The sequence below is a fragment of the Xyrauchen texanus genome, chromosome 13, assembly GCF_025860055.1.
Source record: "Xyrauchen texanus isolate HMW12.3.18 chromosome 13, RBS_HiC_50CHRs, whole genome shotgun sequence".
NCBI classification, from domain to species: Eukaryota; Metazoa; Chordata; class Actinopteri; order Cypriniformes; family Catostomidae; genus Xyrauchen; species Xyrauchen texanus.
In genome coordinates, this window is record NC_068288.1 from 10,928,937 (window position 1) to 10,954,143 (window position 25,207).

Genomic DNA, 25,207 nt, shown 5'->3' on the forward strand with positions numbered 1-25,207 from the left:
AGAGCAACCAAAGATATACACTGTTTTATTTATGAATAAAACTAATCATAAATATGAAAAATAAAAACAAAGTGGAACACAATGGCACATTAATGAATAAATTAGCTCATGCAGTGCTCACCTCTGTGTATGCTGTGGAGACCAGCTCGTACAGATTCTGGTGGTTGTGTATGGCCTTCTCAAGCTCCTGTGTTGCCGTCGGCAACCCGCTCTCACCGCATGACTGCACCCAGCCCTCCATGCTGGACAGAAACTAAGAGCACAGGGAGAGAACACCCGCTTAAACTTAAAAAAAACTTAAACTTATTTCTAGCGGGAAGACTAGCAGCTGTACATCATCGCACCATTAGCTGGCTAATTCCTAGCCAATCACATGTAATCCATTGCTTTATAAGTCTGCTCACAATCTAACACATTGCTGTTAGAGTGTGCTAACACGGCAACCTCCACCACCCCACCACCACCAGTTGAGTCCCGTCCTGCAAGTGGGGTAGGCTCCTCGCCCCTGCCTCCTATCTCCGGCAGGATATGACGGTTCCGAGTACGACTTCTTCAGACTGCCAGATGGGGCCTACGCCAAAGAGAGACATCGCTTATCTGTTTTATATTCATCAAATAAATGTCATCTTAAATCTCACTCAAGTCTGCGAGTCTTCCTGATAGAACTGCTGATGATCAAACAAATTGGATTCATAAATCAAAGGCATGATTTAGCTACGTGTGCATATTTCGACAAAGGAGTTATTAGTAAACCGGAACCACAGTTGCACAGAGAGGAAACTGGAAATTGTACTAAATTATTCAAGGTGCCAAACAGGTGAAATACAAATTATAACATCAACTAAGCAGTGTTCATCAACACATAACAGGGGATGCTTTGCATACAGTCCATTTACACTACCAAAGTCTTTTATTATTATATATTTATGTCGAAACTGCTTGACAGGAAATGTGGAGTATATAATAGGCCGCAGACGGTGCAATAACCGGAGAAGAACCTTCAAATTAAATTTCACTTAAAACAGTTAATTAGTTCTTTGCACATGCAATTTTGCTCACCAACTTGCGCCTAGACGTAGCACATACTTGCATGAAAATATAAACATTTCATGTCCATACTCACCGACTTTGCGAATATGACATATCGCATAGCGCTTAGTTTAAGGCATATCGCTCTTAAAAATATGGCCCAAAATGTTAACTTAATAGGTGTAAAAGTGTAAACAAAAGCACTGATGCATTGTGATGCATTGATCCAAAAATGAAAAGCTAATGCATTGATTAAAATTGATCATTTTTATTTTTTTATTTTATATGAAAATCCATGTTTCAGACCTATTTTCAGTTGTAAAATTCTTAGGAATCATACCAAAATAATTAAATCAAGTTGAATTGTGATCAAATTTCAGAATTCATGATGGATTGCATCATTTAGTCTTGTAAAGAATATAACTGAATCATAATTGTTGTCAGAGCAAATATTTACACCCCCACATTAATGATCCAACTCAAATTAAAATGACCATCGCTCACATAAAAATGTCCGTCTTAGACTAAAATCTTTTCTTGAAAGATTTAATGAAAAAGGACCAAAGAGTCCAAGGACAGATTTTAAGCCTTTTCTAAGACATTTACTTTTTTATTTTACATAAAAAAATATATTGATATATGATATAGCCATACTCTCATGTTCACAATACAAAACAGACTTTTCATGGAAACTTAGCTGCAAAAACAGATCATTCAGAAACCATCATGGTTAAGACATCATTACCCTGAGCACATTAAATCAAATATTATATGATGGAGCACATACACATTTCAACACTTATTGAGAACATGATCATCCCGAGCCCTCTGACAGTGGGGTCCAGTAAGGTCCATTGTGGTACCATCAACTCATTGTGCCAAAAAATTGACGTGTAAAACAAAATTATGATATTTTTGGAGCAAGAAATTTGAGTAATAATATACACTCAAAGAATATTCCAGGCAAAAGTAATATTTAAGCAAATAGTTTAATCTGGATTTATTTAAATATGCTAAACTTTTCTATGTGTACAATTTGTTAATACCAAAACAAATGCAGTTTCTTTGACATTTACCAAACTGTATTGCTTAAAACTAGGCCTGTCGATTTAACGTGTTAATTCAGTGCGATTAATTTGACAAGAAATAACATGTTAAAATAATTAAGGCAATTAATCGCACTGCCCCCGGACCGTAGTGCACACAACACAAACATACTTTACGTTCTTGTATTCAAAACACTTGATGGAGCGCAAATCCGAACTAAGGGATCTCAAGATGTGTTTAAAGATTAAGTATTAAACTATATTTAACTTGACACAGTGACCTAAACATTTTGTGTGTATGACGCTACAGAAGCATGTTTGACGCAGGTGTACATTGACGGTCCTTAAACAAGCCCTCATAATAAATCTCCAACTGATTGACAAATTCACTTGTGTAATGGATTGCTGTGAACTGTGTGCCAATGATTGACTTCTGATCAATAATATAGTAATAAACAAAACATTGTCTTCTAAAGCCTCTTTTTGAATGGTCTTATTAATGATTAACTCTTCTGCCACAAGAATGTAATGCATTATAATTATCTGAATATTTTATATATATATATATATATATATATATATATATATATATATATATATATATATATATATATATATATATATATATATATAATATAATTATAAGTATATATATAATTTTTAAGATATTTAAAGGTAACTATGTATAATTATATATTGATATTAATATGTTTAATCTTTATATATTGAATTATTTTAATATGAAGGGCTTTCTCAGCAAATATTTGTAAATGGGATTAATCGCGATTAATTAATCGGGACACCATGTAATTAATTTGATAAAAAATTTTAATCGATTGACAGCCCTACTTAAAACTTATCAGTACATTTGGTTTACTACGTTTTTAAAAGTTCAAACTAATTTATTTTAAGTAAATGTGTCCACTATTTAAAGATTACTTAATTAAATTTTATGTAAAATTGTTATACAATTGACAAATAAATGTTAAAAGACTGAAATCGTTTTTGAATGTAAGTGGATGTTTGGGAGAAAAAATTATACACTACAGAAGTTTAGAATCAAAGCGAATGACAGAGAAACAACCTAAAGTCAATAAAAACATTAAGGAGTTCCCCCAAAATGAAAATTCTCTCATCATATACTCACCTTCATGTTATCCCAGATGTGTATGACTTTTTGTCTTCTGCTGAACACAAACAAAGATTTTTGGAACAATATCTCAACTATATTGATCCATTCAATGCATGTGAACAGTGGCCAGAAAGCACATAAAGGCAGCATAGAAGCAATCCATACAATTCCAGTGGTTTAATCCATGTCTTCTGCAGAGCTATGATAGGTGTGGGCGAGAAACAGATCAATATAGAAGTCCTCTTTTCTATAAATTCTCTTACCTGCCCAGTAGGTGGCGATATGCACTAAAGAATGTGACACCAAAAACAAAAAAGAAGAACTCTTGGGTGGGCTTGTGAACGTGGAGATTTATAGTAAAAAAAAAACAGGACTTAAATCTTGATCTGTTTCTCACCCACAACTATCACATCACTTCTGAAGACATGGATTGAACCACTGGAGTCGTATGGGTAACTTTTATGCTGCCTTTATGTGCTTTTTGGAGCTTCAAAGTTCTAGCCACAATTCACTTGCATTGTATGGATCAACAGAGCTGAGAATTTTTTCAAAAAATCTTTGTTTATGATTAACAGAAGAAAGAAAGTCATACACATCTGGGATGGCATGAAGGTGAGTAAATTCATAAATAAAAAATTAGTATTTTCATTTTGGGTGAACTAATCCTTTAAAGGATTTGCATTTTAATGTAAATGTTCTCAGAAACAGTAGGAATCAGGTGCTAAGCAGTCCAGCTGTTACCTGTTCAGACTTCTGGTGAAACACAGAGGACATGGCCAGGATGGCACTACGCTCCTCCAGCGCTGAGGCAAAACTCTTCCAGTCCTGATCTAACTGACTGGAGATCTGCTGGATCTGACCCGCTGCGTAGTGCCCCGCCTCACACAGACGCGTCGCCACAGAGACGATACGTGAAATGTTCACATATGCATTCTGAAAAAAATCAAAGACAGATCAGAGGGAGAGAGAGAGAGTGAGACAGGGAGGGTGTCATTGGTGAAAAGACATGGAGACAGAAGAGAGAGATAGACAGAGGGAAAAAAGTCAGGAGGAGAGAAAGAGACAGAGTGCCAGACAGAATGATAACACTGTTCAATTCGTAAGAAGAAACTGCATTTATGCTGTTTCATATAGTCCTGCAAGGCTGTCTCCTTTTAGCATTCCCTTAGAACAGCTGGATGTCCTACCATAGAGTTCATGGCAAAGTGGTCATGCTGGGTCTGCAAATCTTCTGCATGCTGGTAGCTTACGCCGATGTCTGTGTGTGACTGCAAGAACAGCTCTTTATTGTGTCCTATCCACTCAAACATCTATAGAGAACGAGAGCGAGAGAGAGAGAGAGAGAGAGAGAGAGAGAGAGAGAGAGGATGGTGTTGGAGGGGTCAACATTCACAGACAGTTCGGTCCCAAAAGCTTCCTGTTCTAAGTGCTCAGACACATACAGTACATAAAGTAGCAATCTATGATCGTGGGCTGTAGATTACAATACCGGACCAATCCAGATGCTTGCTTATGCATAAATATTTAGAAAAGAGTGGAGAAATTTGCTCAACAGTCGTCGTAGGCCATTGGGTGATATAGCTCTCTGTTAGTGTTGTAGTGATCTACATGTAAACCTTCAACCTTAATATAAACACACTATCTCTCTCTGGCAGCTTTACAAGCAATAGCCGTTAGTATTTTGGCTCTAGTGGAGCACAGATGGGCTCAGTCAGCAGGATTGGGGAGTGTGAGACTGCCTCTCAATTTGGGTTTAAACGGAGAACAAGGACTCCTGCAGATATTTACAGGGAGAACAGCGAAGATATCACAATGAAATCATTATTTAAATTTTTTAATTACTTTCCTTTAGGGTCTAAAATCAACTTTTTGTCACACCAGCCAGTAATGGGTGAATTGAGAAAATTTACCAGCCATAAATATTCCTTTCGGCTATGAAACTACTATATTTTGTATAAATGTTAGGGCTGACAACTGGTCAGAAAATGTAATCAAATTAATTACATGCTGATTAATTCATCAAATTACTTGCAGATATCAATATTAGATGAGAAAAGCCACCAAATAAAGTTCATTTAAAGGACTATGAACTCACAAAAACTTGATGGTGGTACAATGGGTTTAAACGACAATTTTGTTTACATAGAAAAAGAGCTTTCCAAAAACAGCCGCCAAGTGGACTGGCTTTGTTGAAAGGATCTGGAAATATGTTTGCACAGTTCTAATTAATTTGTTTTTGTTTACTTTCTTTAAATGGTCTATAAATGGCTTGGGCCACTCTTTAAATGTAAGTCTGAGGATTGTTCCACCCAGTTTATTGTCCGCGGTGGCGGGGCGGAGGGCGGGGCCGGGTCGTGATCATACACACCCGGTCCCGCCCTCTGCCCTGCCACATCCGCCAAATGAAAACTGTACTCTCCTTAATTTCACCACAATTCGAGGTATCATTTATGTCCATAGCACTCAAAGTTCAGCTGCCTTTATGTCCTTTTTGGAGGTTGAAAGTGTTGGACCCCATTGACTTGCATTGAATGAATATAAACACATCATATCTCAACCAAAAATCTTAAGTAGCTTTCTCTATCAGTACTTTTCATCACATCATGGTTATACCCTTATGATATTTGTTTGGTTATAATTGTTCTGTTCCAACACTTTTGTGATATCCAATTAGTTTATGTTCTTTCTCCCATTTCTCTCCCATTTATGTGACCCATAATGTGACCTAACCCTAACCCTAACCTAACCTAACCTAACCTAACCTAACCTAACCTAACCTAACCTAACCCTAACCTAACCCTAACCTAACCCTAACCTAACCCTAACCCTCATCCCTAACTGTCTGCGCTGCCTTTGTATAGACATCTTTCCATCATGCTCTCCTCCTTTATTCTTACCTTTTCTGCATCCTGCTCATACAGTCGTAACTGAAAACACTGGTCCAGCTGTTGTTTACGGTTGAGCCATGTCTGTAGCAGGTGCTGTCGCATAACTTGAAGTTTATCCAGCAGGGCAGAAATCTTAGGTACCAAACTCTGGAAGTCTGCCCCACCCGAAAGCCTCCCATCCCCCCCATCCCTGATCTTCTGAAGCAACCTCTGTCCTTCACAGTCTAACTCATCCACTGGCGCCTTCGTCATGGTCTTTCTTAGCCGAGCATGCTCCTCCAGGAGCTTCCGAGCTTCCTCTGCGTTAGCAGCCAGCTCCTGACGGGAGAGCACCTCCTGCAGTTCCTCCAGCCGGGAGAGGAGGTGCAGAGCACTTCCTGAGAACTCCTCAAGGGAAACTCGGAGCTCGGTCCATTCCACATGGTCATACTCCAGGGTGCCCTCCAGATCTGCCGTCAGCTGGGATGGGTCCACCAACTTTGTCAGACCCTCCACTGAAACCATACTGGTCTAAGGGAAACAAATAACTTATGTAATTAAATCAAATAACCAAATATTTATCCAACAGTTAGTTTTGGTCCTCTACTCTAGTGGTTCTCAAACTTTTCAGACCATGTCTGATCACATCAGATCATTCAAATGCCACCTATGTACCATCTTAACTATTTGCATAAAACACTGTAGATGTAAAAACGTATTCTCACAGATTTGTAAATGGATCAGAAAAATAGAAACATGATATTCTTGTAAAATTTAGATAAAAAAAACTTTTGAGTAGTGTAAATTTCCAGATTTATGTTGTGTACCACCTGGAGGAAATCTGCATAACACTTGTAGTACACAAGTGCTTATATTTAATAGTATAACAGCACTGGTACTTTCACAGTTTACATCATTCCAATTGCAGGCTATGTGAGTATGTGAGCGGTGCCGAGCGGTGAGCGGTGCCGAGCGGTGAGCGGAGCAGCATATTTTAAAAGTAATTTCTCTTACTCCAAGATCACTTAGGCCACATCCACACTAATATGTTTTCATCTGAAAGCACATTTTTTCTCTATGTTTTGGCCTTCCACACTGAGATGGCATTTTTGTTAGCAAAAATGGAGCTTTTTGAAAACGCTCTCCCAAATGGCTAAATTTGAAAACGTCGTCTTCACATTGTAGTGTGGACTGGGAAAACAGATACACTGATCAGCCTCAACATTAAAACCACCTGTCTAATATTGTGTAGGTCCCCCTCGTGCCACCAAAACAGCGCCAACCTGGATCTCAGAACAGCACTCTGAGATCTTCTCACCACAATTGTACAGAGTGGTTACCATAGACTTTGATACGGGTCAGGAGCTTCAGTTAATGTTCACATCAACCATTAAAAATAGGAAAAAATTTGATCTTAGAGATTTGGACCGTGGCATGATTGTTAGTGCCAGACAGGCTGGTTTGAGTATACTTTCTGGCCAAATTTAGTTTGAAACATAAGTTGATATTGTTGTATATTGCAATCAGCGGCTGTCAATTGGCATCAGGCATTCTTGCTTGTGATATTGTTAAATCGAAGGATGAAGGACAGGACAATGGGGGCTCTATTCTAATTAGAAGGCAAGTAAAACATTTTTTTTTTTTACAGTTCTTTACGATTTTTAGATTGGAAAAAATGCAAATTGTTATGCCTTAAAAACTTTAAATGCAAAAGTGCAAATGATGATTGTACATAAACTATGATATTATTGATTTCTTTTATATTCCCATTAGACAAAATAACACTATTTAACCTCAAAAGTAAACTTGGCACTGCCAAAGTTGGTCTTCTGCTTCTGCCAGAAGTTGTCTGGTTTGATAATCAGAGCGACACAGATCTCAGCTGGAAATGACTCCTGCAGAGTCTTCAGCAATGGCTTTATTAGATCCCACTTAGAGCCACGCATGTCGACGATCACTGTAAACCCTCGTTTACTTACATCCTCACTGTGTAGAAACAGAGATGGAGAAATAACGTTAGAGAAAGGCAAACTTAAGGCCAGGCTAAAAAACATCAATATTGTATTCTTTATGTTACCTTGACTTTAGCAACTCAAGCTTAAAATAATTCACAATCTTTTGTACAGAGCAGACAAGTATGTCACTAATAGTTTACCCAAATACTGACATTTTTTACTCAACCTCATGTCGTTTTAAAGCTGTATGCTTTCGTTTTTTCCACTGAACACAAAAGGAGAAAACTTCATGCAGATTGTTTTTATACAAGCCATGTGATCATGTCTGTCAAGCTCCAGAAAGGACAAAAAACATGTTTATTGTCTTTTTTGAGCTTGACGTCAGACGTGGACACTATGAACTGCTGTTGTATGGAACAAGACTGCTTAAAGACTCTTTAAAATGTCTTTAAAATTAGTGTTTTACAGAAAAATAACAGCACAAGGGTTTGGGATGAGATGAGGGTAAGTAAATAACAACAGAATTTTCATGTTTGCGTGAACTATTTCTTAAATTAAGTAATTTCAGGTAAAATTTTATAACCTGGGCACAGTGGAGAGGTAGGTCACCAGTTTGCGCAGGTCTTCCTGCTTTATTCTGTCATGGTTACTACGTGCTGGGAAGGTGAGGATGGGCCCCCCTCTCTTGTCTCTTCCTCCTGAAGAGAAGAGGATAATTTCATTTATTATGGAAGTACCAATGAGTCTGTGTGGGTGCATGCTTAAGAGGGTGTTGAGACAGAGTTGTTCACAACTGAAGTGAAGCAGACTGGAAAATAATGGGCAAATTGAATGAACTTGTGTGTGTTTACTATGCAATTGTGCATTTCCCACCTGAGACAAAGGCGACCTTCTCTCTTAAAACTGTCAGAACATCAGCCGCCTTTATTCCATCATTCCTTAGAGATCCTGATGAGAAAGAGGGGACTGAAAGAGAGAGAGAGGATATATAGACAATCAGCTTAAATACCTTAAAAATATACATTGCACTACCATAGCCATCTTTTGTATTAGGAATAATTAACATTTTAAAAATAAAAATATGTAGTCACCCTGGTGTCGTTCTACATCTAGATGCTTATATTTTTTCCATAGAAGACAAAATGAGAAGTTTGAGATCTTTTCCATACAACAATAACCATGTCTGTCAAGCTAAAAAAAAAATAAAACCATAAAAGTAGTCCATGTGACTAATATGCTATTTTACAAGTTATTTGAAGCCATATGATAGATTTGTGTGAGGACTAGACAGAGATTTATGTAATTATTCAGTGAAAATCTCCCCTTCCACCGCTGCTCCAGGTTTGCCAACTGTAACGTATTAGCCCAGGCATCCTATATTTGTATGAAATTAAGGTGCTTATCATCCCTTATTGAAGGCAAAACACTTTGTAGGGAATCCTGATGAAGAAAATTCCCTTATTCAAGTATCAAAATGGTCAAGTATCCCATATTCGCACAGAGAAAACTTGTGTTTCAGTGTTGTTTGATCATGGGATAAGCAAAAACCAATAATGTTTGAGGGGTAACTTTGATGTGAATGACATCCAACCTACCACAGCCTTCATATTTCAGTTTTACGCTAAAACAGAGGGGACAATTTCAGAGAAAATCGACTTAAAGTTGCACTCAGTGATTATTTTTAAATGTCATCTTGGACTTATACTGACATCTAGGGGCTGGGAGGCATCATCATTCAAACACAATAGTTTTCAGTTACCGATGTCATTGTAGGAATTCACTATTCACAATTAATCCTGATTAATTTAATCCATGAGCGAAAGTGTCCGAAAAGAGGGTGGATGCTGAGATTAACCAAGTAGTATTAAGCTGGTCATGCGATCCTAAAATGGCTGCCCCCATGAAGAGACCCTCTCCATGTAGAATAAAAACCCTTTATTAAGGTTACTGATATGACTGGATACTTCATCTCATGTTAGTGCTCATGATTTTATGCATATGTTTTGAAATTAAGATTAATTTATTTAGAAGTAAAACCTTTTTAATGAGGAAAAAATGGCTGAGTTCACCTTAAAGTTATACAGTAGCTGTACCTCACACACAGCTATCATATGGCTTTAGATGACTTAGTCGTATAGACTATTTGTTTATTTGCTTTTTGGACTTTCATTCGATGGAAAAGTGCTGTATTCTACAAAATTACAAAAACATGTTTTTTTTGTTTTTTTTTTTATATTTGTATAACTCTGGAACAAATGGAGTTATCATAAATAAATGAGAGAATTAAAAAATAAATTCACTTGAATAACATTGGTCTCTGGATGCACTAGATATGAAAGTGTGCAATTTGAACATAAATACAGGGCAACAACAGTGTTGCTCTTAGTAAATACACAAACATGATGTGTGTGGGTGTGTTAATTGAGATAGCAGTTGCTGTAGCTTGAGACAGCAGCATTGCTGTTTTGTACGTCTCGTACATGGATCACTAGGGAACACGTGAATACTGTAAATGCTGAATGGCAGACAACAGTAATAAGCAGAATAGTGAATGCTTTGAACATGGAAAATAGAGTAGTAGGCCACAGTGGGTCGAGCAAGGGAGACGGGGATGGGGGGGGGGACCAGCTGTAGGCACATCTCCTTCTGTTTAGATTCATTAGTGGTGTAATCTGCCTGCTCTGTAATCCCACCGCCGACAGCTGGGCACCGGCGCTGAGTGAGTAAAAGTTCAATCACATTTAAGCACATATAGACAGCAGAAACACACACACACACAAGCTGCATGCTCACAGATGTGGTGCAAGCACATACACTTTACACACACTCACATTCCTGTACAGTACATCTGTTGTGTCAGGATGAGGCCTACAATAAGATCTTTACAAAGGGCATTTGTGCATTTAATCTCTTGTGCAGACTCGGTTTCGTACGCAGACAGCATAAACTATTAAACCCAAGTCCAAGGGTCTGAGACTGAACATGGCATGTTACATTTACTGTGAGAAACTTGGAGGCTTTCCCCTGCCCCTGCTAGAGGGCACACACTATAGGGCACTATATGAAGAGTGTATAACAAGGCATATATCCAGATTCACGGTGTAGTCAAGTGCACGTTCTGCATGTTTAAGAGATGATCCAGATATTTGGATCATATGCTGTACAGTCCCGACAGAGTGTGTCAAATATGGTGGTCTGCGACATCCTCCCCATATAGCACTCAGAAACGGGCATGTTTGCGCCATTTCCTTATATGCATAATTTCATTGTGAATCGGGAGCTAAACCAGCACGGAGAGCGTGTGCAAAAAACGGCACTTTTACTGGCTGATATTCATTCTTATTGAATCTTCCCCTAAAAGATTATTTATTATGAAACTATACATTTTTGTGTGAAAATATCACAGTTACTGTTACTCTGTAAAATTGTGATGCATTTTAGTTGTGATGATGTGTCATTTGACAAACCTTACTTTTGGTGCATAGCTCAGGCTCTGATTTAAACAAAACAAATTAGTACTGTAATTCAAATGGGTTGCATCAGTATTGAGGGAAGCCGGTTGATGCGCTCTCTGTAGATACATTAGGTTAGAGCAGAGCAGATCATTGGTGTGTTTCAGTAAAGGCTCGTGCCACCCTCGCATGAAAACCATGCTTCAATCGAACTGTTAAAATATCATGTAGCAGATGAGAAGCATATTTAGCGCATATAAAGCGCAGAACGCGAGGGCCCAAAATTTGCTTGGATGGCCGCAGAAACTTTTACAATGCAGGGAGAACCATGTTCTTTCCCTGCTGTCCGTGACCCAGTACCAACACACCTGCGACCCACTTTTGGGACATGACCCTCCAGTTGAGAAACACTGGTTTAAGGGATACATAAACACGAAGTCATGCACAGATTACATTTACGTATGCAAGTATTTAATTAATTACACATTAGACATACAGTATGAATGCTATAGTTTATTTGCATCTGTATTATGTTTTCTTTTTATTAACAAAAAGTTCATGTACTTAATACAAACCCATTGATTTCTGTCTGCATCTTGATCTATGCAAAGACATTAAGTTCACAGTATTTTAGGGGCAGGCCAATAAGAACAACACCTTTGTTAATTATTTGCTTAGTGAAAAACAACATGTGTAACGCTGCATTACAATTTGCACACTATACATCCTAAATAGTATGTAAGATTTTGGCCCTGTCCCAATACCCCCACTTTTGGTTTGGTCTTGCCTACTTACCCACTTGTCTTATGTATTTCCAGTGTTAGGCCACTAGTGTGCAAGTAGACATGAAGACTGCAAACATATGTATGACTTGATTGCATGCACGTTGGGACACTTGTGACTTAACAATGTTGGTGCTGGTTGTGACAGCTATTTTTGTCTTTTCACTCAGCTGAAGACTGATTGTTTTTTGTAGCAGTGACTGTAATAGCCTATTTAACATAATAAATAACTGAAAATGTTTTACACATCTTTTCCTTTATGAATACACTATTGGTTGTTGGAAGTGTATTGTGCTGTAGAAAATATGCAAGTACATTTGTATTTATTATTTTTACTCATTTTGATTTTCAATACATTGCACATAAAAAAAAATGTAACAGTAAAATTGTGTCATCTCTAATTACTTAAAATATCAAATAGAAGCAATTACCCAGCAGTTTCTCAATACACTGCATAAAAATTTATAAATCAAAAACTTTATTCTATAAACCTATGTGATCCATTGATAGCTACTCATACAACCATTTAATTTATATGCCTTGTCTTGTCATTTTTTTGTATTATTATTTATTATTATTTTATGCCACTGGACAGGCCGACTCCGCCCTGCATGCCATGGCCATCCTGCAGTTACACCTGGCCAAGGCACTAAAAGATCTGTACGTGGGTAGTTCTGATCCCGATGTGCTGAGGGCAACCGCACTCGCCCTCCGGGTGACGAAGGTCACAGCGCGAGCACTCGGGCAGGCGATATCCACCTTGGTTTATCGCCGGAAGGCTCCTAAGCACCCCTGAGACACTTTTGAGAGTTGCTGTGCACGCACAAGGATTTGGTGCTCAAGCACCTTAGCCGTCTAGAGCTTTGAGTCAACTGGGAAAAGAGCAAGCTCTCTCCGGTTCAGAGAATTCTTTTCTCAGCATGGAGTTAGACTCTGTCTCAATGATAAGTGTGCCTCACAAGTGAGCGTGTGAAATCAGTGCTGAACTGCCTGAAGTCATTCAGGGGGGGACAGTGGTTCCACTTAAACACTTTCAGAGGCTTGGGTTGATGCATATGAGATCACTTCAGCACTGGCTTCAGACTCAAGTCCCAAGATGGGCATGGCGCCACGGCACACTTAGCGAAGCTATCGCACCGCTCTGCTGCCACTTATTCAGACATGGACAGACCGTGTGTTTCTACAGGCAGGAGTTCCCCTACAGCAAGTGTCCAGACGTGACGTGGTCACCACAGACACCTCCAAACTGGGCTGGGGCCACATGTGCAATGGGCATGCAGCTGCCGGTTCCTGGTCAGGGCCATGACTGGGTTGGCACATCAACAGCCTAGAGTTGCTGGCTGTACTACTTGCCCTGCGGAGGCTATTGCCATTGATCCAGGACAAGCATGAGCTGGTCCGGTCTGACAACACAGCGACAGTAGCATATATAAACTGCCAAGGCGGCGTACGCTCTCGTCACATGTTGCAACTCATCCGCCATCTCCTCCTCTAGAGTCAGCAACGGCTGAGGTCGCTGTGGGCCACTCATATCCCAGGCAGCCTCAACGCCACAGCGGACGTGCTGTCGTGACAGGCAATGCTCAGTGGAGAGTGGAGACTCCACCCCCAGGTGGTCCAGCTGATCGATTCGGCACCTCTCTAGCAGACATCTGCAGAGCAGTGGGCTGGGCACCACCTAATACCTTCGCAAGATTTTACAATCTATAGGTTGAGCCCGTTCCATCCCGTGTTCTTTCAGGTATAAACAGGTAGAGTTCGGTAATACGGAACAGCTGGCCTGGCTCTGCTCCTCAGCACAAAACCTGAAGGGAATCGCATTCCAGCTCCTTTTATAGTGGAATGCAAATTCCACTCACCAATTCTCACTGGCCTTTTCTCAAAGAATGGGAGATGTTTGGGGCTCTCAAGAGCAACCACTAGTGTCACTACATCTACACAATGTCTCATTCTCTCCATCAGGGAACTGAAGTTACGACAGTAACCAAGACTTGTATTGAAAAGCTTTCCTTGACGTCATCATTGCAAAATTACACAGATCTCTCGGGTAGGTGGTGTGTGAGCTCCTGAATTCTGGGATACACTTAGCCTGAAAGACCGCTCCAAAGCAGTATTCGCGCTAGTGTGGATTTAGTGTGGGTTAAGTGCACTGAGCTTTGGCGTGTTTTAGACATGGAACAGTCTTTGTCAATTTTTGCTCGTGTCATGTCAAGCCATTTTTATTTGTATAGCGCCTTTCACAACGCACATTGTTTCAAAGCAGCTTTACAGAAAATCATGCATTAAAAGAAAATGATACCGTAATTTCTATAAAGTTGTAGAGTCATCATTGTGTAGTTTGATCTATTGAAGACATCCCACCCTGCAAAAACTAATTTCAGGGAGGTAGCTCCATTGATTACAATGAACTATGGATAATTTTGAGCAATAATTGAAATATACGTATATTGTATTTATAATCAACATTTCTCTCACCGCATCTGCCATCTTTCTTTGTTCACAAGTTTGGAGCAGTGCACTCTGGGATTGCCATTACTGCAGAGAATTAGCCAGGAAAGCACTTTTGATGCCTTAAAATGCTGCCTATGTAGGCAGCTCACTAGCTGAGGAGATGACAGATCTCTTTGAATTTATCTGTTGCAGAAAATGTTGAAGAATGTGAAGCTGAAGCTACAACCATTTACAAATGTCTGAATCTGAAAGTGATGTTGAATATTTAGGTAATACATTTAGCTAGATGCTAACAAGAGTGTCTGTGGTAACAAGATGCAGTTTTAAAACAAACATGCATTATGGATGTCTGCATGACACAGACAGTACCTTAATCTGACACAACTCAAACCAATTATAAAGCATTCATAAAAGATACTGTAAACAAACTGCTTTATTGCAGCTTTAGCCAGCAGTTACACAAGGACCGTTGCTGCTCTGTGGGTGCTGCAGATGGCTTCATAACATCACAGATGAAAGGAAAATGGCATCACTGAGTTGTCATGAGACCATCCACTGCATACAAAGTGCTGTATCCATATTTCATAAGGATGCCATGCACTGTTTTCTGCATGTTTTATGAGATCTTCATCATGTATGCTTCATGTGAGTACAATGGGTACATGGTGACCACTTGGTCTAAGCAGAGGTGGACTTAGCACTAGGCAAAGGTAGGCAACTGCCCAGGGCCCCTTTAAAATACAAAAGCTATTTTTATAATAATAATAATAATTATTATTATTATTAAGTAAGGGATAATGTACAATCAGACATTTTTTATCGCAAAATAATGCCAGACTGTGGAATCAGGACTTGTATCACCTTGAAGAGGTTTATTTTGCGAAAGCAACCGGCTGACTGTACATTATCCCACTTATTATACACTTCTAACTAAACAAATAAATACATGGACATAAAATATTTATTTGAGTTAAAAATATGTAATTATTTCAGAATAAATAAATCACTGAACAGCTGAAATCAACCTTGCGTCTGAGTTCTGTTGTTGTTTATTTAGTCATTGCTGAATGTCTGACTGCTCATTATGCATCTTATTAAAAGACTAATTGACAAATAAATAAATAAATGCACATGAAACTTAATTTGAGTTAAAATATTTTATTAGCTTACTTGTAGAGATTGCACAGTGATCCTGAGAAGCAGGAAAGATGGCTTGCAATACCCGGATGAGAGGTCTGATATGTGGATGTGCGGTTTTTACTAAGAAATATCAAAACACTAGATGGCGCCATTGACCAATCAGAACTGAGTATTCGAGAGAGCTGTGTATTCATGCTAAATAAAATATGCTGACATTTTAAATATCGCTATCATAACACCGATATGATTAGTCGCTGTTATTTTCAGCACCGTCAATGCAAGCAACCCCACTTCCCCCTCAGATCAGGCTGTAATGGATTATTCCAAGGTTTTAAGCAATTATGCAAGTTCATGGTGGTAAACAAGTGAACGGGAGCATCACTGCTCAGACAGTTTCATATGATTTCACTTTATACACTGTTGCAAGTTCAGTTCGGTTTGAATTTGTGAAGAGAAAATATAAACTGAATTATCCTAGTGGGGCAGAGAAAAAGGAGGAATATAAAAAGTTTATCTCAACATCCATTTAACATTAAAGAAAGAGGAAGAGTGAGACAGAAAACAATGTTTAGTATAATGTATACTGTAGTTGTGTATAGTTTATGGAAGCCAGATTGTGTTTTTCATGCAACATGTTGAATCACAGCATCATAACAAAGAAAGCAAGCTCAGGGAAAATCAAGGTAAATATGCGCAAGTGAAGAGGGCCCCATTCTTGTATTTTGCTTAGGGCCCCAAAATCACTAAATCCACCCCTGGGTCTAAGCCTGTATGTGATGCAGCACAGACTAACATTAATCTGTCATGTGGGATGAACGGTATAAAGCTGTATAAAGCTCCTAGATCACATCTGATTTACCACAACTCATGTTATCTGGAGTTCTTTGTATACTCAATGTTATTGTATTGGGGGTAAACACTGTTCGGTTTGCATCGTGGATTTCTGGACACGGTTTGGTTTGATGTTGTAGTTGGTACTTGCTATTACGTGTGCACAGTATAGAAAATTTGAAGCAATAACCATTTAGATGTGATAGCCTGATGCATAATACTCATAAAATAATAAGCAAAATGCTGTTTAATATATATATATAGATGAAGTATAGCATGTCACACCACAATGTCAACTACCCATATAAAGAAAACACATTTGAATAGTTCTGTTGTAATTGTCAGAGATCATTGTGACTCACTGGCAACTAATAAACACAGGATCACACACACCAGAAAAAAAGAAGAAGAACAAGAAATACATGTCCAATACTGCCCCCAAAACTGCGCCAGTAAGAAATCATTATTATAAAATGTTTTATCTATATTTCTGGTAAGCTCTTGAACCTTTGTACAAATGCATCCTGAACCACAGGTAGCGAATCATATGGAACTGTTTCACCCCTAGTGAGTATGCACGCATTTAGTTAGATCAGCTTTCGGAATGAAGAGCACACTGTGGACCAATAAGATCGCTTTGTTCAATGAACATCAACAAATGAGTCCTATGTTTGATGCACTGTATTACACCAGGAATCCATGATCCAACCTGCCTATGGAGTCAGGATATGAGGCATTCTGTATTCCCCATGTTTCCCAGAATCAGGGTGTGTCCCCACAAACAGAAACACAAAAGCTCACAGCAGCAGCAGGAAGAGTCACTCTCTGCACTAAATGAAACCAGTCCTGCCAAAATGTTGCCAAATGGCCCCACTAGATTGAATCCTGCCAAGGGCAGTAAGAACAGCATCATGGCCAGTAAGCCTTAGGCACACCCAATTGGGAGTCTGAAAACAATGGTTGGCTGAGGTTCGGTGTTAGTATTAACCTTTGTGTAAGTGTATGCTGTGAGATCATGAACTGGTCCCGGTCCAATATCACCAGCCTGGAAGCTTATGTGGCCTAAATTTATGAGGTATGTAGGCTTGAATGGGGCTTTAGGGGCTATTTTCACAAGGGTTGTTTTGTGCGCAGAAATGTCCACCAATGGACCACTGGGCTAAAAGGGAATTTACTGAAATGTCTTAAAGATGCACTCATCAATTTTGTAAACATTAAAAAAGCTTTACCCCTACAAAATTAATAGTACTTATAAGAAATAAGTTTAAAATCATGAACACTCACATGAGATGAAATATCCAGTCATGTCAGTGGCCTAATAAATGTTGTATTCTTTTACATGGAGCTGGGCTGCCACATGGGGGCTGCCATTTTGAGATCACATGACCATATGTGCATCCCAAACAGCACACTTCTGCACCATTCAATGCCATTTTAGTGTAAGTAGGGCGAGTAGTGTGTTAACACTATAAAAACAACTAAAAGAAGCAGACAATGACTATGAGTACCCCGTAGCTGAAGGGGTAGAGTTACCTGGCTGCATTGTTGATCTTGCTAAAAAAAAAGAAAAATAATAGGGAATGTGGCAACTAGCTACACTTCACTGAATACAGTACCTTACAAATGTAAATGAATGCTTTACTATCACCACACGCTATGTGAATATGTCCATTGTTTGAGTTATAAGTGTTGAACTGAGTTTGGCTAACATGCTAAAGCTAGCAGCAACACATCGCATGCATTTGACATTACTTCTGTCAGTTGTAAAATGTTGTATGCTTCCGTATTTAAAAAAAAATTAAGTGTTTCATTTGAGACGATACTACATGTTGAAAATGCATACACTACATGGCTGAGTGCACAGTGTATAGTGTAAATGCAAAGTGGATAGTGCATCGTTTGGGACACAACTCCCAAACAATTTAAAATTTAAGAATTAACTCCCTTTCATTAACTCATGAGTTAATGGAACAACAGGAAGTTGAACTGGAATGATAGGAATTGGAATTTACTGAATTGCAATTCAGTGAAATTCAACACAGTCACACTACACAACTGAATTAGTCCAAGACACATTTTGAGACAAATAATACAGTATTGCCGCTACCTATAAGCAGACTACGCAGTCTGCATAGGGCACCAACTCCCTAGGGGGCACCAGAAAGTCCACCCGCTGCCCTTACTTGCACGTTATACTTTATTCAAGGACCCGAAAGCAGTTGTGGAACATATCAAGCTTTTCAAAATGGCACACATAGATCACAATACTTATTACATAAAACACAAAATTTTCTTCAAGAGTGTAAATGGGACTGAACCACACAAACATTTTGTGTTGTCCAGGTTGAACCAAAGTAAGGGCTGGACTGGGAAGAGAAATCGTCCCGCAAAAGTGCATATCGTTGCACCGTTTTGTGGTCTGTTCTGCATAACACGGCGGCTCATTGTTGCTTATCGCAGCCCATTCGGCACGTTTCGCGGCCGAACCACCGGCCTGCTCTGTTCTCCCGATGGACATTCCGCCCCTGATCGGCCCAAAAGTGCGTCGCCCACCGGAAAATGCCCGTTATGCCAGATTACCAGTCCAGCCCTGAATGCAGTAATCCAACTACCTGCTGTGATTATTGGACTTAAAAAGAATCTAAGTAGTTGTAATATAGAAACTGCATTAAGATACATTAGTTTTTTACTGTGTAATGTTACTGAAAATTCCTTATTTGTCATGCATGTTTCATGTTTTAATGTAAAAATCAAATGTATTATTAAAAAATAAACTGAAATTTTCATTCCATTTAAATTCTACTTCCTGAAATTCAGTTTTTGAAATCTTTTTGATTCTTCAATTCAAATTCAATCCAAATTCAGGAATTTAATTTGAATTGAATCTGCATTCTTCATTTAATTCTGAATAATGCACAATCCTGCTAAATACTATTAACTTTATTTTGGTAATTCTCCTGTTATCAGACACTTTCGCTCACAGAATAAATTAATAATGACTGACTAATAGTGCATTTCTACAATGGAGATTGTAACTGTAAACTACTGCTTTCTGTGACGCTGCATCCTCACCACTAGTTGTTAGTATAACATTGCCTCAGTCAATGGCTTGAGTTTGGGGCAGGACAACCCGGGAAGAGAGTTAAACTATCCTAAGGGGAAAAAACTGCCACTGAGTTACCCACTAATGGATAAAATCCAAGAATACTTCTGAAATTGATTTCATTGTCTCCTGGCCAACATAATTACTGAATGAACCTATTCTGCTCCAAGAACTCCAGTCCTGAGCACAATCTTGGCAAAAGCTGCTACAGCAACCCCTCTGGCCTTCAATCAGGAGAGATGGCCTGTTCAGGATGAAATAGTAGGCTTGCCTCTCTGAAGACCATGTTTCAAATTGTAAGCGCAGTCATCTACTGTGTGGTACAGCCTGTAAACTCCTGCATCCTGTAAATTGAATATGTTCAGGGATTATGGTAAATCAATGTAGCACAGGTTGCGGTTTTGCTTTGTGGTCTAGTTGCTGAAGATAACTTTTTGAAATTGGTGTTTGGTAAAATAAGTACAGTACGCAGCTACTTAGAGGGATAATTCACCCAAAAATGAAAGTTCTCTCATCATTTACCTACCCTCATGCCATCCCAGATGTGTATGACTTTCTTTCTTCAGCAGAACACAAATTATGATTTTTAGACGAATATCTCTGCTCTGTAGGCCCAAACAATGCAAGTGAATGGGTGCCAAAACTGTTATGCTCCAAAAAGTAGTCATTTTTATTTGTATAGCGCTTTTCACAACACGCATCATTTCAAAGGAGCTTTACAGAAATCTTGCATTAACAGAGCATGAAAACTGTAATATCTATAAAGTCTTAGATTCATCATAGTGTAGTTTAAATATGATTGTAATTTGTGCATAAAAATAAATAATTAAATCATAATTGTATTTATAACCCCAGTGAGCAAGCCGAAGGCGACTGTGGCAAGGAACACAAACTTGGGAGAAACCAGGCTCACTGTGGGGGCCAGTTCCCCTCTGGCTAACATCATGAATATAAAACCAATATTAGTTATTTATGTGCAGTGCAGGGCATGGTTTAAAATTAGTCAACTAAGTATTACATAGTTTGTATGAACTATAAGATTAATGACTAATGTCTTACATTAGTTTCACATTGATGCATTGTCCTTTGCTAGTTGGCCGATGAAGGCTTTTGTTGACAAATAATTGAAAGTCTATGTATTCCATTTTAAGAGTGTAGTCCATCATTAGACCGAGGTGATGCAGGCAGAGATCAGTGAGGTGCATCGCAGTTCAACCAGTAGGTCATTTCAGTGAGGTCTATCCTAAATCCAAAGTTCAGTCAGAGGCATATTAAGTATCCCATGTCTTATGGTTGGAGGTGGCATTAGTTCATCCCCTGAGGTTAATCGTAATAGACTGAAGTGATGTCTGGCTGGCACTGGCTGCATTTAGTCATCATCACTCAGAGACACATAGCAGAACAGCTCTGAGACAGGGAAATAAATAAAATAACATTAGCATAGATGCCATTAAATGTTTTGCAGAAATATAGATCATGATCAATGTTTCTGGTTCTGACAGACCAAACTAAAGGAGCCTAATTCTGAGTTGATGGATAAATTAGGTGTATGCCTGGCTAAATAGATGAGTCTTTAGTCTAGACGTAAACTGAGGGAGTATGTCTGCATCTTGAACAGTGTTAGGGAAACTTTTTCATAGTTTAGGAGCCAAATAGGAAAATTATCTACCTCCTATTGTGGATTTTGATGTTCTAGGATCTAACTGGCTAAAAGTTTGCAATCGTAATGAACGTGATGGAATATAGTGTGGTAGAAGGTCACTTAAGTACTGCGGAGCTAGACCATTCAAAGCTTTGTACGTAGTTAATTAATACAAAATTGAACAGGTAGCCAATGTAATGATGATAAAATGGGGCTAATATGATCATATTTCTTGGTTCTCGTCAGCACTCTGGCTGCTGCATTTTGAAACAATTGAAGTTTATTTATTGAACTTGCTGGACATCCTCCCAGTAATGCATTACAATAATCTAGTATTGAGGTCAGATTTCTTAATTGTATCTGACAGTCATATTAAGCATTATTAGTTCAAAAGACTTAAACATATCATGTCCTCTGAATAATACCAAAATCGTCACTGTAAATTGCAGCAACACCTCCTCCTCGACCCTTCAGGCAAGGCTCATGTTTATAACAATAACCTGGGGGAGTAGATTCATTTAAACTATTATATTCATCCGGTTTTAGACAGGTTTTTGTCAAACAGAGCGCATCCAATCTATGATCTGTAATAATTTAATTTACAATTAGTGCTTTGGTTGAAAGAGATCTCATGTTTAGTAGCTCTACCTTAATATGATGTTTATCTGAACTTTTTTTCTGAATGTTATTTTTGTTATGTTATGTAAGTTTACCTGTTATGTAAGTTATGTAAGTTTTTTCTAAATGATTTAAGGAGGGGTTTGTGTTTGGTAGTTTGGGCAACAGACACAGTCTCTGTGTGATATATAGGTGATACAGTCTCTATGTGCTGTTGTTTATGTGACCTGTGTGACATCTCACGGCAGCTAGAAGACGTTCGGATTAACCAGTTTGTCTGCTTCCTGACCTGGGCCCAGGTCAGTCAAATACAATCACTATTAAGAATATGAGCCAAATTACTAGAGAGGAGAGCGGCACCTTCCCTGGAGGGATGGAGTCCATCTCTTTTTAGCAGGTCAGGTCTACACCACAAACTCTTCCAATTGTCTATAAATCCTATGCTATTCTTCAGACACCACTCAGACATCCAGCCGTTCAGTGACACTAATCTTCTATAAACCTTGTAACTATGATTAGCAGGGAGGGAGCCAGAGCATATTATAGTGTTTGACATCATTTTTTGCAAGTTCACACACCTCTTTAACATTATCTTTAGTGATCTCCAACTGGCAAAGCCAGACATCATTAGTGCCGACATGAATACAAATTTTAGAAAATATACGTTAAGCATTAGCCAGCATGTTTTTTTTTATTTGAAAAAACAGTAGATAATCTGATGTCAGATGCTCTGGCACCGGAAATGCATTTAACAATAGTGGCTGGAGTCTCTATTTCCACGTTCTTTCAATAGAATCTCCTATAACCAAGGGCTCTTTCAACATGATTCTCAGTGGGTGCATCACTGAGTGGAGAGAATCGATTGGAAACCCAAACAAGAATGGGAGAGTGGTGTCACTTTGTCACCCAAACATTCGGATGAATATCTGATTAACCTTCTCCAACCCTCACTGCTGATGAAAGAATTTCTAGTAAACATGTGGCATGGAATCCAGGAAGCACTAATATGAGCGGATGCCATGACTTACCGCAATTGTTTGTTGTTGTTGTTTTTGTTGTTGTTATGGTTGTTCTTGAGCTTCAAGGGTTTGAGATCAATGTGATTCCCTCACACAATGGTTTGCGGTTGTTGTGTTAGATCCTGATCAGCAGATGTTTGAGATAGATGCAATAATCCATGCAAAACACAGAGGAGAAAACGAATGCATGCAATCGAAATGCGAGATGCAGACAAGCGGAAAAAGAAAAAGAAAGAAAATGGGTGAGTACGGTAATATACACGCAGTTGAAACAGCAGAAAAGCTAAAAAATGTAGCACGCGGTAAAATGGCAAAGGATAAAAAATGAGTGGGTGGGTCGTTGTCCATTTCTGCATATCATGGCCCCCTTCGGCATAATGTGGTAGCATTTTGCGGCCCTCTTCAGCCAGTTGCGGCCCATTTCAGCTTATCGCCACCCGTTCGGCGATACAGCTCCAGTGCTTTAATCCATTTCTTCCAAAGCAATATGATAGGTGTTTGTTAGAAACAGATCAAAAGTCCTTTTTTCATAGGGGTGATATGCATGAAGAATGTGAACCACCAAAAACACAAGAAAAGGACTTGAACATTTATTTGTTTCTCACCCAGACCTATCATATCTCTTCTGAAGACATTGATTTAACCACTGAAATCTTATGGATTACTTTTATGCTGATTTATGTGATTTTTTGAGCTTTAAAGTTTTGGCACCCATTCACTTGCCTTGTATGGACCAAAAGAGCTGAGAAACTCTTCTAAAAATCTTCATTTGAGTTTTGCCGATGAAAGTAAGTCATACACATCTGGGATGGTATACAGGTGAGGAATTAATGAGATAATTTACATTTTTGGGTGAACTATACCTTTAATAATATATGTGGGGATAAATGGACCATCTATTTCTAAGAGGTAACTCTGCACAAAAATGCTTTGATTATATACTTACCCTTGTGTCGTTCCAACCAGTATTACTTATTTTCTTCCGTGGAACACAAAAGGAGATGTTAGGGACTGACAGCCTTAGTCACCATTCACTTTCATAGAATGGAAAAAGAGGCAATGAAAATAATGAATGAGACTGACTGATTCTTCCTAACATCTCCTTTTGTTTGTAAAATGCAAACGGGGATAGAACAATGTTGGGGGGAAGGAAAATTATGAAGGCATTTTCATTTTATCTAAGTTACAAAGGTCATTCCATTATCAGAAGACGAAGCCTTGTCTCCAGTAATTTTCATACTTTTGTGTACCAGTGCACTCTGGGAAGTAGAGGCACTTTCTATTTCAATGTGTGATGACACATGCATGGAAAGCTGCATAACAAGTTCATATACAAAAAAAAAGGTTCTTCTGATTTCTGCTTGACTGTCCACCATTACTACAATGTGTCTCCTTATAGTAAACAATTACAAGCAAAACATCTGGTATTGAAAACTTGCTCAATTACTCACTAAAGTCAAAAGCATGCAAATTAATGTTGCATTCAGTGGGCGCAATTCATTCTTAGTGACCATCCCCCACCACCCCCACCCCCACATATGGTTTCACAGTTTAATGCGTTTCATATAATCTGAGGGATTTCAAATTAAATGCCATCCAACTGGAAAACTGTGCCTCCCTGATCTATGAACTTAGGATGTATGAAATGTAAATAGCAAATGTAAGTTCAACTGTTGAGCGGTTCATCACAGTGCAAGATGTGTTCTTTAAAGTCAGACTGAAAGCCACAAGGGGGTTGAAGCTAATATGTCATGTCACAACGATCTGTGAACATCCTTTCTCTGGCAAATCTCATCCTTTAAATGCCAAAACATTTAGCCAAGAAACTCTAGTCACTTTGTAGTTACTTTTTAAATCCAATAGAGGCATTGTAACCATTCATACATATCTAGGCTGTCAACATATTCTCCTCAATATACTACTTCATGTATATATATATTTCATATACTCCTTACTTATTGTATTGCATATTGTGTATTCTATATTGTGTGTATTGTATATAATTATCGTGTTGTGTAAGTATGTGTACATTTGATATGTAAATTGTGTTGTGTAAGTATGTTGTTTATTGTAATTGGTATATGTCTCGTCACTGTCATGACTGCTATGTTGCTCGGAACTGCACACAAGAATTTCACCT

At 38.6% G+C, this 25,207-nt stretch overlaps 1 protein-coding gene across 1 annotated transcript in view; it reads right to left on the minus strand.

Moving 5' to 3' along the window:
• The window catches only part of kalrnb (kalirin RhoGEF kinase b), a 119,057-nt gene that overhangs the window by 81,369 nt on the left and 12,481 nt on the right, over positions 1–25,207 (minus strand). The window contains 7 exon segments of the mRNA XM_052140801.1: positions 122–253; positions 3,949–4,140; positions 4,395–4,517; positions 6,105–6,605; positions 7,868–8,060; positions 8,613–8,727; positions 8,903–8,995. Of these exon segments, the coding sequence (XP_051996761.1) occupies positions 122–253; positions 3,949–4,140; positions 4,395–4,517; positions 6,105–6,605; positions 7,868–8,060; positions 8,613–8,727; positions 8,903–8,995 (1,349 nt within the window).